The sequence below is a fragment of the Falco punctatus genome (genome assembly GCF_963210335.1).
Source record: "Falco punctatus genome assembly, chromosome: 14".
Taxonomy (NCBI): domain Eukaryota; kingdom Metazoa; phylum Chordata; class Aves; order Falconiformes; family Falconidae; genus Falco; species Falco punctatus.
This window is the reverse complement of record NC_137594.1, coordinates 19,927,840-19,941,727: the sequence shown is the minus strand read 5'-3', so window position 1 is coordinate 19,941,727 and position 13,888 is coordinate 19,927,840. Positions and strand designations below refer to the sequence as shown.

Sequence of the window (13,888 nt, the reverse complement as noted above, 5' to 3'; positions counted from 1 at the left end):
ATGTAAAAAACTGTATCAGCTAGAAACAGGTGGCCTTTTTTAGAGTATCCTGTGTTTTTAACGATTATAATACAACTAGGATATTCTAAAATCATTATCTCTGTACTCATCTAAGTATCCAGTCATGTAGTTGTTGTAGACTCCTTAGAAGATACATGATCTGTTCATGTGAGTAAGAACCAAGAGTAGTTGGAAATTTTACCTGCTGCAGTAATTAAGACAGCAGAGGATAACATGAAAATCATTACATTAAGGCATAGATCAGAGATAAGTCCTGCTCATTGTACCAGGAATATAGAATATGGGTTTAGAAACATGAATGGTTTGATTGCTTGATTATTATCAAAACCTTGGTAGTAACATCCTCTATTTCAGTATCAGACTTTGTATTATCATGCAAGAATTAACATACAAGATTTCTATTGTCAGGAAAACTATTTAACAATATTCTGTTCGAAGTCATTCAAATGTTAGCTACCTGCAGTAGGATTCACTGCACTGCAGAACAGACAAATGGAGGCACCAAAGCGTTTAGCAAGTGACATAATGGCCAGAGGGGAGAAGAGCTGCAAACACCTAGTTCTTAGTCTTTGCTATCCCTTGAATCCATCTAGGCTGAGATTTTGTGTGTGTGTCGTTACTTGCGTGTATTTAGTACTTAATCAGTTGAAGTATTAATAGCTATAAAACCAGTGTAAATGGTTGCAGTAGAATTTTCTTCCCACAGCCAATGCAGAAAGGAAGATCCTTTGACTTTGTTGACTCCCCTTCAGAAACACTATCTAGACTATGACTTCCCAATCAGAATAGGTCATGCTGCACAGGCCAAGGTGAAAACAAAAAAAAAAATTCTGTCCTTGGTTCCTCAGGACATACCAAATTCTTTAGCAGTAAATAAGGAAGAAATGGCATTTCAGTCAGTGCCTTTTAATTCCTTATGGGTTTTACACATTTAAGTAAGTGCTATGAATTTTGTGTCTGAATACCTTAGAAAGCACTGCACGAGTATAATGTGCTTTCTGTGAGTGGCACTAGCCTGACAGAGCTAAACATTTTAAGTAGTCTACTAGGGTATCAAGCTGTCTGTATGTGAGAAATGTGGTGTGTTTTTTTTACTCTAATAATATTAGATATATATATAGATATAATATATATATATATATAGATATAATATATATATATAGATATAATATATATATATATAGATATAATATATATATATATAGATATAATATATATATATATTAGATAGATATATAATAATGTCAACTCATATGCTTTGGACTTTCTGGAAATAGTCTAGGCTTCAGTGTGATGTTTTCCATCTTCATTTATTGGAACACTTTTTTTACATTAAATAGTTCACTATAATTTACTATGCAAAGCAAACATGCATTTTGTAGTGACTGTAAAATATCCATTTGAATGGTAGCTTCTTCCCTTTTTTAAAATAATATTATTCTATTCTGGTTGGACTTACCAGTATGAGGTATCTTGCAAAAGTTTAATCTAAGCCCATGATATTTTCCATAATGTATTTTAGAATGGAATGATTATTGCTGATATAAAAATCGGGGTGGGGAATGGCCTTCTCAGTTTCTTTGAAAACAAAGCAATCTCTGACTTTACACCTTAGAGGCATTGGCTCCCAGAGAAGTAGTTTTCTCCAGTGCAATCTGTCATGTCAGACTACTAGTTTGTAATTTATTATACGTGATGTGTTCAGAAGGTTTACTTTTAATTCTGAACCCCATTAGGTAAACAGCAGAAATGCAGCTTTTTGCCATGAATATTTGTTAGAGAGGATGGATAGTTTAACGTAATAACTGTTTCTCTTCATGTGAATCAGTTCAGTAGGATTATTTAATGTAGTTAATGTAAATTAATTACTCCTTTACCCGCAGCAAGGATGTAACATCTTGACAAGGTCTGGACATTTGAGTATAAACTCTTTGATTTACACACACACAGAGCACTTCCTGCCTCTCCCCCCCCCCCGTTATGTACAGGTGAAGAAAAGTAGCCGAAAAGATGTGTAAATATTCTTTAAATTTAATCTAATTCTATTTGCAGTGCCTTCTGTGAACTTTAAAGTGACTGAATTTCGACTGTTATGAATACTGAGTGAAATTCATCATTGTGCAGAAGGTCAAAGACAAGGACTAGATATCTCCAAAAATTTTATTCATAGGTTTCCAGACAGACGTACTCAGAGCTCAGACAGTGCTTGGTGTTCAATTTCTGCTGAAATTAGAGGATAAGTAGGCCATGCTCTCAGACTGCTTTTGCAACAGCATGCTTTTTCAATACTGTATATGTCTTCAAATAACCATTCTAAGAATCAACTTGTAAAGTGGAACATAGCTAAGCTACAGACAATGGCACCTGTAGGGCCTGTTTTTTTCCTCTTCTTGAAAGCATTTACCCAGTTTTTTTTGTGATTCTGTAGGACAAGCCGAAACTGTGGGTGACTTGTTACAGGAAGAAAGTGGTGTACTGTAAAGAAAACTCTAGCTTATTTGCTGGAGACTTGGTATTGAATATGGACGTAATAGCCTTGCTTTTCCAGTGAAAAACAAGTAAGAGATATTTACAATTTATGATTAGGTCCTGGTTAAACACACTGAACCCAAAGAGAATTTCAGTGTAATTTCTGAACTAACAGGCACTACAGCTGCCTGAGAAAATATCACCGCTGTAATGGTCTATTAAATGGCACAGAAAACTTGGGACCGTTCTTTATGTACATAATATTGTGCTGTCAAAGGAATTAAATCAATATCCCAAAAAGAACAGATTAGGAAGAAAGTGAAAAGTAGGTTGGCTATAAATGCAAGTCACCCTCCTCACATTGGGCCAACCTTCTTTCACCTCAGTGATGCAGAGATCAGAGTTCAGATAGAACAAAAATGTAGCCAGTAACTCCTGCACCTGCTGCCCGCTAGAATTTTGTAAGTCATTTTAGTGTATAGGCTCAACCAATGGCTTCAGAACCACTCACTGGCACAGAAGCCTTTGAGCAGGTCCTGGCCCTGAGGTGTAACTGCTAAAAGTGAAATAATTTGTGGGCATGTTTCCAAAAAGTAGTCTCATAACTGGAACAGTCAGTTGGATTCCTACAGGCAATCTTTGTACATGTTGTTTTCCTCTCCTGTCTTGTTTAACTGTGTGATGTATAATATTCTTTTATATGCCTGGATTTATTTTTTTTTTAATCAGGAAAGTGAAAATTAGTAATAATGCCTTTAATGCCAATACATATCATTTAAATGAATCCAAGAGATCAAATTACTACACTGAAATAACAGTAGTAAGAAGAAAGTTATACTGAACCAATCCTGAAGTTATTTTGCACTTAATTCCCTTTCCCCGTAAATGTTACTTCACTGTTTTTGCTCCCATACTGAGTTTTACTTGTATGGACATGTGTAGCAGTATATGAGCTCACACAGTTTGTATGCAGATTAAGAGTTATAGTGAAACTGCTTCATTGATCTGTCCTATATTTTGGCCCTTGGGAATTACAGTAAATCAGAGAATGATCAAAATATTCCTGTTGGAGGAGTTCTTGGGAGATCTCTAGTTCAGCCTCTTGCTTGAATCAAGGTCGGCACAATTCAGAACAGCTTCCTCATGTCTTTGTCCAGCTGGGTCTTGAAACCCACCCCCGCCAACAGCATCAGCAAGCGCTCTCTGGGCAAACTGTTCCAATGTGTAGCTGTCCTTAAACACAAGATTTTTTTTCCTCCTTTCAATTTGATCGTGGTCTTCTGTCCTCCCATTGTGCACCTCAGTGAAAAGTCTGACTCTTGATAACTTCCTTGTAGGTATCAGAAGGCCGCTATCAGGTCCTCCCTAAGCCGCCTCCAGGCTAAATAAGCTCAGTTCTCTCAGACTTTCTTCACAGGGCATGTGCTTCAGCTCCTGAACATCTTGGTGGCCCAAGACTGGACTCTGACCAGTTTAACATTACCTTCATTTACTGAGCGTCAAAACCAGGACACATTATTTCAGGTGCAGTCTAACAAGTGCCAAATAAAAGAGAGTAATCATTTCCTGTAATCTCCTCGTTATGCTTCTGTTACAGCTCAGTATGCTGTTGGCCTTCATATGCTGGCAGGTCGCTCTTCTGACTCATTTAGCCTGCTGCCCACATCCCTGAGCAGCTCATCCTTGAGTGCAAGTAGCAGATCCAGAAGGGTGTCACTTCTGGTTTGCCTGCCTAGTATCTATGCTAAGAAGTTGTTCCAGGTATCTTCATCTGTAAGACCCAGGTTCTGATCTGGACGCTTCTTTAAGTTGCCTAAAGAAGGCTTCTTCCACTTCCTGACCCTGATCGGGTGCTCTGTAAGATTGTCCACAATGTCACCCTTGCTGGCCTCTGCCCTGACCCACAAGCACTCAGCCATCCTGTCATCTGTTTACTACATTTCAATTGCTCTTCTGCACATAAAGACAACACCTACCCCCTGCTTCTGTCCTAACAAGCACGTATCTGTCAAATGCAGAACCTAATCATACAAATCCTCGTCTAGGAGAAGATGAGAAAGACATTGTTTTTTCACACACTTCAGTGATCACTGGTGTTGGGAACATGAGAAAGAAGGGATAAAAAGAATATAAAGGCCGTTGCGTGGTATTAATTCGTAAATCCTACAGAGCACAGAACAAGGTATTGGCATCTTTTGCTTAACCGTGTAGTGAAGTAACAACAGCTGTCTACCATCCCTTTTTGTTCCCGAGTCTCCTTTCTAACTCGGGCAATACTGATACTCGGTGGGGACCCTTACGTGGTGGCAGCAAGAGAGTAAGCCATACCAGTACCATTGCCAAAGAAGGGCAGCTGTGCTAGTGTAAAAGCAAGCAGAACAGTAGGAAACATTTCCCCCCCATGGCAGTGCAGTAAGCCCTCCAAGCTGGTTTGCCCCATTTGTATTTCTGTTCCGTGGGTTTGTCTCTCATGCCAGGCACACATCCATACAAAAGCATCTGTGAGCGAAGATGAGTACCAGAAGTCAGTACTTGGTTAATTTCTTTCCCTTTTGCAAAATCAGTTGACCTTAGAGTTTTTTCAAATAAATAAAATTTCAGACTAAAGGTTCTTTTTTGGAAATTATTTAAGTAAATGAAAGCAATGAGATGACAGGCAAAAATTAAGATCATTGCTAGCTTATGCTGAGCTTAGTGTGGTCAGTCAGGGAGATGTTCACAGTAAAATCTGACTTGAGTAGAGAAACTGAAGAGCAGTTTTGTGTCAGTGGGAGAGATGTCTGGCTTTTCTTAGAATATTCATCAGATGGGTATCTGGGTTGCACAAGAGGGAAAATGGTCACAAGCTAGCAGTCATAACTAAAATACATCTGTATAGTAAACCAAACTAGCTTTCCCTCCTCTTACACATACAGATGGCCTTTGCAAGAAGCAACTTCACAGTAAGTGGTCATAGGTATAATTTGAGCTAAATTTCCATGGGTTTGGTCTGTGCCAAAATGTCAATGCTCGCCTTTAGGCTGGCATAATATTTGGCTGGGTCATTAAGGCAACTGGGGTCTATCAGAAAAAAAGAGGTAGACAAGACCATGCCAGATTTAATCAGTTTAAATATCACCCGGGGCTGTAATAAATTCTTTATAAAGTAACAGGTCATGCTATGTCAGTAAAAACTTCTATCAGCTGCCTAAGACAAATGAATAGATATTTTCCCGATTGTGAGGAGGCAGGAGGGAGAAAGGAAAGGCTAATGAAGGACAAGGTGCAACAAATAAACAAAATTTGACTAACCATGACTTAGTCTGTGAACCACATGCAAGGCCTAGCTATTGTAAAGGGCAGTAAATCCTATTTTAATAGAAGCAGAGAATTACTTGCGCTTACTAAGTGAAGAACAGTTTTATGCATCTGCTTCCAAGCTAAGCTATGATCACTCTTCTGCATTCAGCTCTTTTACAGGGATTAAAGACAGTTGTCCGTGAAATGTAGCACATCCGCTGTTCTGAGAAAGGACTGCATATGAGCTGCTAGCTCTGTGCTGATGTTGGGTGACAGTACATTAAAACGAAAAAGTATTTCTTTAGTAGATTGAACAGCTTTATGCATTTATACCATTCTTTCACCTCATTCACTCATTGACAAGTTTTTAACTGCAAGAGAGAGTTTGACTAGAAGAATATGGTGGCACAGAATGGATGAATAAGTGACTGAAGGAGGTAAATGGTAGTAAGAATGATAATGTCTAAGAACCTTCTGAATCATACATTAACTATAAATGCTATCTCTGAATAGAAATTAAGATGACTTTCAGGGGAAGAACAATCATATTGGAAATCAGGGTCGCTAGTTCAATACAGACTTCCATGGGAAGAGGATTTGCAGGCTGCTATGACATTGAAACCTGGTAATAGTGAAAGGAGTTGTGACCAACCAGAAAGCGTGACAATGGAATTAAGAGGAGATCGGGAAGAAAAACAAAAGCTCAAGAAACCTGATTAATCTAGCAGCAAACAATTTCATATATGACTGATAGTTCGGACTGTTACAGTGAGATGACTTGTATAAGACCTAAAATGCAGAATCCCATTGCTTTATTTGGAGAAAATGAGATACTCTTTTTGGGGTCCTCTATAATTTTACTAACCCTGTCTATGACAAGAGAAAGGGCTGATAGCGTTCTCCCTGTAAGAAAGGAAAGATCACTTTCACTGTTTCTTTACCAAGGTATGCCTAATTCAGATTAAATTATGACTTGGGTTTTTCTGCTTGATTTAGTGACTGAACAGCACTTTGTACTTTCTGCTCTTTCAGAGGTGGTATCTTTTCCAGGGAATAAGCTTGAGGCTATGAATTACCCTGCATGCTGTATGATAGGGGAAATTTTGAACTCTGGGTCAGTGCTAGAACATTAAAAGAACTCCTCTAGGTTGGGGGCATAGCAGGAAAAGAGAACGTTTGAAACACTAACTTCAGATATTTAAAACCACCTCATACTAAATGCTGAATTAGGGGTGGGGAGAGCACCCACAGGCCAGATACTCTCTCATAATGTTATAACCAGAGTTTCTAGCAGGCTATATATATAATCAAATATTCAAATATTTCTACTATAAGCAATATTCTGTTTAACCTTTTTGTTTCACTTTGAAGACAGTAGTAGTCAACTTTGTCACTTATAGCAGAAGATTTTTTTTTTTTTCCTTGGTGAAATTAGACAACACAGGACACTTCACAAGACTGTGAAGTTCCTGTAGGCTAAGGGCTGAGCTCAGGCAGACTCAGCGTCCTGCCTGCCGTGTTGCCAAAGTCTGTGTTGTGGCTGAAAGCACAACCCATTTGTTGAGTTTTCCCAGTTATCCATGTGCATTCATATGGGTTTAGAGCAGTGAATGTGGCTGTTTGCCGTCATTGTGGTCATTTATAGAAGGAGAAAGAAAAAGAATGTTTTTCTTCTTTCTCATGAAGCTTGTGTATCAAGTGTCTTGCTTTTTATTTATGTTACTTTAGGGAGGAGAAAAATATTAAAGACTAAATAAGGCCAGGGAAGCTATTTAATAATCTGGGCACATCATCTGAGACCTGACTGAGATTGTGCTCCAAATTTTTTTTTTTTAGGGTGCTGTAGCACATCACTGCGCTCTGGTTGGCATATAGTGATTCCAGCCTAGTGCCAGAGATCAACTGAATATTCCTAAAGACTGCCATAGTGGGGATAAAGCCAACTACTGCACCCTTCTCGTGGCATAAATTAGTATGAAATACTAGAAATAGTATTCTTTTTGGTATTTAGGATGTTAGGTATTTCATACCATGCTGTGAAATAAGATAAATTTTAAACGGCTAGGTTTTTATAATTAAGTAGAATAATTAGTCTCAAACAAAAGAGACTAATGTGGAAATTCTTATAACTCTCTAAAGACAAACTACTTTATTTGTATTGCATGGACAGAGCTTGAGGCTGGCTCTGGGGGGAAGTTATGGAAAGGAGGAACAGGTGAGCTGCATTTAGGCTAATTTACTTGCTTTGCAAGTACTAGGTACAAACTTGTTACTGCAACTCATCAGCTGTGTTAAGAGCTGCAAAATACTGGCAAAAGTAGTAACATTTCCATCCCATTGCGGTCTCCTTTGCAAGGCAGTTTTCTTTGGCTTTGTGCAGGGTTTCAAAGCTTGGCCCACTGAATGTCTGCATTCCTGTCACTATTCATAAATCAGATTAAAATCACTATATGAAACCTGGCTTGTCATGGTTTCATGTATGCAAGGATTTGCTGTTTTCCCTTAAAACAATGTGTAAGCATGTCATGAACACTTGGAATTTTAGAAAAGGTTTTGCAGGTGCAAAATTAAGTGCTTACCATAAAACCAGGAAACTCCAATTGCCTCCATTAGAACAGCAAACAATATTGAAGTCCCAGCTGCAAATGTGTCCAGTAGTGTGAGCACATAAATTCCACCCTAGCATTGGGGAGTTAAAAGATGCAATACAGTGAAGTTACTAATAGGATCATTTCAATGCAGTTGACAAAAATCTGCTTTACTTAAAACATTATCTTAACCTAAGTATTTTAATACGGAACTGATGCTGCAGCTGAAATATGAAATTCATATTTGCATATAAAATAGTGGAATCAGACTTGCAACTCTTCCAAAGAGGCTTTCTTTCAACTCTGTCCTCACTTAACTGGGAAACAGAAGCCTCAACTCAGCGTGATTAATGTGTGCTCTTGGCACTCAGTGTTCAGTGGAAGTTGAAGGCTCTGGCTGTTTGGGGAAATGCTCAGCAGCTCGTAGGACAGGGCCCGTCTACAGCAGTTAATGAAGATCTTCCTAAATTATTGGCAGGAATGGAGCACTACAGGAGTTTCCACAAGCCATTATGACTCAGTTTGTTCCTAAGGCCAGTTATTCTGTAGTCCAGTGGATCTGCAGTCTTAGATCGATGTCTCCTTTTTCCCAAACTGCCTGCATCTCTTTCCCAATGTTCCTGCGCAGGGAATAGTGGCATGTTAAGTCTCTGTTACCAGCAGCTTTGCCCTCTTTAGTTTCCTAGCTGTGGTATTAGCAAACCTTTGCAAACCAATGATCTTCCTTCATGACAGCACATTTCTGTTCTTCAGTGGTTCGTGACTGAGAACTGTAAATGCATTTACTAAAGTCTTGTTTCACTGATACTTTTTTTAGCTGCTATTTGACTATGTTTTGCCTCATTTTACAATGTGGTATGAATTTGCTTAAATTACTGCTCATTTTATTTAGTTTAGGCTAACGGGGAAAGAAAGACTGTGGTAAGTTTACTTGTTTCAAAGTGAACCTGAATAAAGCATTTTGGGACAGTCTTTGCCACGTGTAAACAACTGAAATGTTTGCAGTTGCAGTAGATTTTTTGTTAAAATCTTTTTTTTACAGCCACACTTAATCTGACTATACCTGTTCAGAAAGGGAGGAACAAAGGAATTATTTTTCATGGTTTTACCAGTCGTATAAATAGCACTTGTACTATCTAGGTCTAGCTGATTTTAATCTCTGCAGTCAGTGTTCTTTTTTCTTAAAAATATGGTTTTCTGAAACAGCTGTGCATATTTACAAAAATAGAGAGACAGTATTTAGGCCTTGTCTAGGTTTTTAATTCTTTGGGGACTTGTCCGGAAACTGAATGAACTTTGGTTGTTGTGTTAGAAAGAAAATGTTGCTTATTGAATGACATTTGAGCCTGACCTCTTGTTTTTGCTCTACACCTGCTCTAAACGAATGCCTTTGCTATTAGACTTAAAGTGAATGACAAATATGGTTTTGTAAGAAACATGTTTTGAAAATACAGCCCTAAAATTTCAGAGGACAAAATCAAACTAATTTAATGTGATGGTATCATAAGGGGTTTTTTTTGTATTCTGTAAGAAATGTTCTTCTTCGGTTATGTGAACCAATACATTTGGACAAGTCTGGGCAGTTTTGTGCATTCCAGCTGGTGGGGTGAACTTAAGTCTGAACAGGTGCCATTATTTAAAAGGTAGAGCTAGGCTGCTATCTTGAACTGCTTTAACTCACTTGAAGGCAGGGAATTGTACCCACTAGCACCTGTTCCTGTTCTTAACCACTGAGTTTCTTCTCATCTTCTACTTCAGGAAATTTTTTTCCAGTTGAAACTTTGAATAAGGAATAATCATGTTCAGTTCTTTAGGTAACACTAGAGATAGCATGGTATTAAAAGGATGGGTATTTTAAATTATATATCTAGTTTTAGTGTCTTAAATGTTTTCCAGTTTGAGGAAACCACAATAAAAATATTGGGGTATTCTTGCAGTGTAAAAAGAACTTTGTTATTTATAAACTTATGCTATTTCAGTAATCTTAATACAACTGGAAACCACTTCTAGGGAAGGAGAGAAGTACTTTCATGGTGGCTACCTCAAGTTTCAGTTTTCTGACACTTTTGGTATCTCTCGTTACAGGGCTTTTTGCTTTTTCCTAGAACACTGCGGTTCTCACCCCTTGATTAGTTGTCAAAAACCAGGTGAGGCAAATCATTCAGGATGATGGTAGTGATAAATACAGGTTACTAGACATTCAGGATAAGTGCTTTTTATGGTGTTAAGAGTAAGAGATAAGATGTAGGTATGTGAAGGAACATTAAGAAACATGTGGGGGAAAGGAGGGTCATTATTCTAAACTCCTTTCACTAGAAGTGGATGCTTCTTAATTGCTTCAAGAAGAGAATAGCCAGATGACTAAGGGTCTGGTCATTTGAGATTCTTACTTCCTCAGACAGGAATAAGCACTCAACATAGTTCCATTTAATGTGATTTAAAAAAAACCAAACAACAAAACAAAAACCACCAAAACATACAAAACCAAACAAAAGCAATAGTTGCATAGATAGTTATTTGGAACAAAGACTTGTAGGTTCAGTTGATAGCTAATAATCTTGTGCAATAAGCAGAGAAGCTTCGTGTAGATAAGCATAAAAGTAGTGTTCTGACCATAAAGTTGTTTAAGAATTAAAATTTGTGACAAAAATAGTCACCTGAGGCAATTCATATTTCTATCTGATGAGGTTAACTGCACTTTTAAGGTAGCTTGTTGATGGAAATTCTGTTGTACTTACATTAGTGATGCAAAAAAGGGCAAGTAGAAAAGTTCCAAAAGAAACACCAAAGGTGAATAGCTTTCTGTGCTGCTTCAGAATTTGGAAATCATCTGCCAAGCCAGTGATGACAGCCTCCATTCCACCCATCTGAGAAAGGGAAGGCAAGAGCTCTGGTTAAACGCTACCAACTGTTGGGTAAAGACAGATTGAAGAATGTAAAGCAGCTTGTATAATTAATTCCCAACCACTGTATGATTTCTGATGTTTCAGCTGTAAATCACTGGTGTTCTGAAGTATAATTTATTTTCTTATGGTAGAGAATTGAGTCAGGGAACTGGACAACAAGTGCCATAGTTGGTGCGATAGCTATAACCTTTGCTGACCCTTTGCTGACTCACCAGGATAGTAAGCAGACATTACTTTGGGAAAAATAGTATACATTTTAATCTACTTTGGGGGAAAAGCTGGTAGCTTAAGTAACCAAACTCCTTTAAGAGATTTCTAATGTAAAGACAGACACAAAACGCACCTAGGAAAAATGTGCTAAACAAAGATTCAGTTTAGCCATTGATTAACCAAATCCAGTTTGACAAAAGTCTTTACAAACCTGGAAGAATCATTACATAGGAAGCTTGATGTAATTTCAGTTGACAACCTGAACAAATCTTTCTAGAAGTTAATGTTGAACAATAGCCATTGTTTTGCAAGATAGGAAAGGTACTTTCCAAGTTTTCACTGAAATTGCTAGATTATGTAGGTGGTGATAGATTATAATTTCTTTCCACCAATGAAAGCATTCTGCTGCTGCTCCACCAAGAAGTTGTGAAAATGAATTCCAGTATCCCGTCATAATAAATAAACTTATTTAATATTTTGAGGAGGCTGGATTCCCTTCTTTTTCTGATGCTGAAAGATCATGACAAGACCCAGAGTGCTTGGTGCAGTACAGTAGTTGGTTAGCAAGTGCTGACATAGCCTGTCCCTTTCCTATAAGAATTTGATGAAACCAAAGTCTCTGGTTAAAATCAGTTACAGAGAATTATCTCACTAGAATTTGAATGATTCCTGTCTAAAGCCAAATTGCTGGGGGCAATGAACCTATTTATTTTTAAAGGTAACTAATGTTCACAAGTAAAATGTCCCAAAAGCTAGTTTAGCCTTGTATTTCCTAATGTCTAGGACGGCATCTGTGAGTTAAGATGGGTTAATATTTGATTTTCTCAGAAACTGTTACCACGTTGGCAGTTAAATGGTCTTGGAGAAGTTGCAAATGGAAAGAGGCAACTTGGATTATTTTGGCGAAGGACCACTTCTTAATGTATCATAATTTATTCCCCTTGTTAATTCCCTATGCCAAGCTAGATATGTACTCCAAAAAATGTTTGCAAACATGACTTCCATTTTCTGTCCTTTTCATTGTTGTTTGCTTAAACTTGCATGATCAGATTTTCTTTGCTTAAACATTTTGACAGTTCTGCTTTTGTACAGATGTCTGTATTTCTGTGCCAGTGACAGCTTATATGCATGGATAAAAGTAGCCATATATAATTATTCCTCTTTAGCTTTGAGGTTATTTGTTTTTCAGCTTTAAAAATTCTCATTTTCTCTTCAGGACTTCATCAATCAAATATGGGGGAGAGTTAAGAAGCCCACCGTCAAAAATACTGAGTTGTCTTAGGGTAAATGATGAAGGATCCTGAACAAAACATGAACAAGCAAATCCCTCCCCTTTTAGTAAGAGCAAGTTATACTTGGCCACAGTTTATCAGTTTTTACTATTTTAATTAGCTCCACAAGCAAGAGTTTTCTCCATTTGCAGGAAAAGTGTGCTGTGCAATCTAAAGCCCCGTGTCTTTGTCATTCAGATGTTTCTTTGCATTGCCTTACGTTTACTGCTATTGCAAAGTTAACTGTTTTGGATCTAAACACTTCTGAGCATTATTTTCTTCTTCTTAATTCTACCCTGTTCCTGCTGGTCATTCATGCCCTTCCACTGTGCTAAATCCTTCCTTTCCATCCTTCGTGTTTCTTACAGTTGAAAAATGGCCAAGCTACAAACCCTGATATAATCTTGCTTCAAACTTGTGAATAAAGGTCCGTATCTTAGTGTATAAAGACAAACTTCATTGAACGTGAGCTGGAATCCAAAAATCCAAACATTTTGGAAACATTTAGACCTGAATCTGACCTTTACAGCTCAGACCTCGCTCCACAAGATCTCATTCAGCTATTTGCCAATGGTTCTCAAAGCTTCCTGTTGCAACCTTATTTTTCTTAGTTTTGCTTTCTTTCATGTCAATTCATTCTTTCCCTTTCTTTCCCTTGAAAATGAATAAACTTTTCTGAAGTTGTAAGCAATGAAAACACTGTTTTATCATTTCCAGCAAGACATTCCTCGATGGGCTCTGTGCATTCAGAACCACCAAAGAGACTTCTATGCTTTAGAATAGTAAGAAGCCCCTACCCTACTAAAAATGATAAATGTTTGTTAATGGTTCACTATTCCATAAAGACACCGTTTGTTTTTCCCAGAAATTAATCAACCTGTAAGCTAGATATAACACGATGTCTTGATGCCTCTTTGGCAAGAACAAAGCAGTACAGAAGTTGTTTGTTAGGGGACTTGGGATATTTTCTGGGCTGAAGTTTCTGTGATCCTGAATATCATGGTACAGTAAAAGTCATCACATTATGGAAAGAAAAAATGCACTAGTTAGCCATTTTTCAGTAAGATCATAGTAAAATGAAACCACTATGGAACTATTCAGGTGTGATTTTAAAATTGTGACTAAATTTACAGGAAATTCTGTA

At 37.7% G+C, this 13,888-nt stretch overlaps 1 protein-coding gene and 1 long non-coding RNA gene across 5 annotated transcripts in view; one reads left to right on the top strand and one right to left on the bottom strand.

The window, feature by feature from the left end:
• Positions 1–13,888, top strand: part of LOC308053506 — a 193,996-nt gene that overhangs the window by 51,352 nt on the left and 128,756 nt on the right. The gene's annotated exons all lie outside the window — the stretch shown is intronic.
• Positions 1–13,888, bottom strand: part of SLC6A2 (solute carrier family 6 member 2) — a 98,602-nt gene that overhangs the window by 15,180 nt on the left and 69,534 nt on the right. For all 4 annotated transcript variants that reach the window (XM_080364759.1, XM_080364760.1, XM_080364757.1 and 1 more), the window contains 2 exons: positions 11,096–11,224; positions 8,349–8,448 (listed from right to left, as the gene is read on the bottom strand). In XM_080364759.1, coding sequence (XP_080220885.1) covers positions 8,349–8,448; positions 11,096–11,224 — 229 coding nt within the window. The remainder of the gene's footprint in view (positions 1–8,348; positions 8,449–11,095; positions 11,225–13,888) is intronic.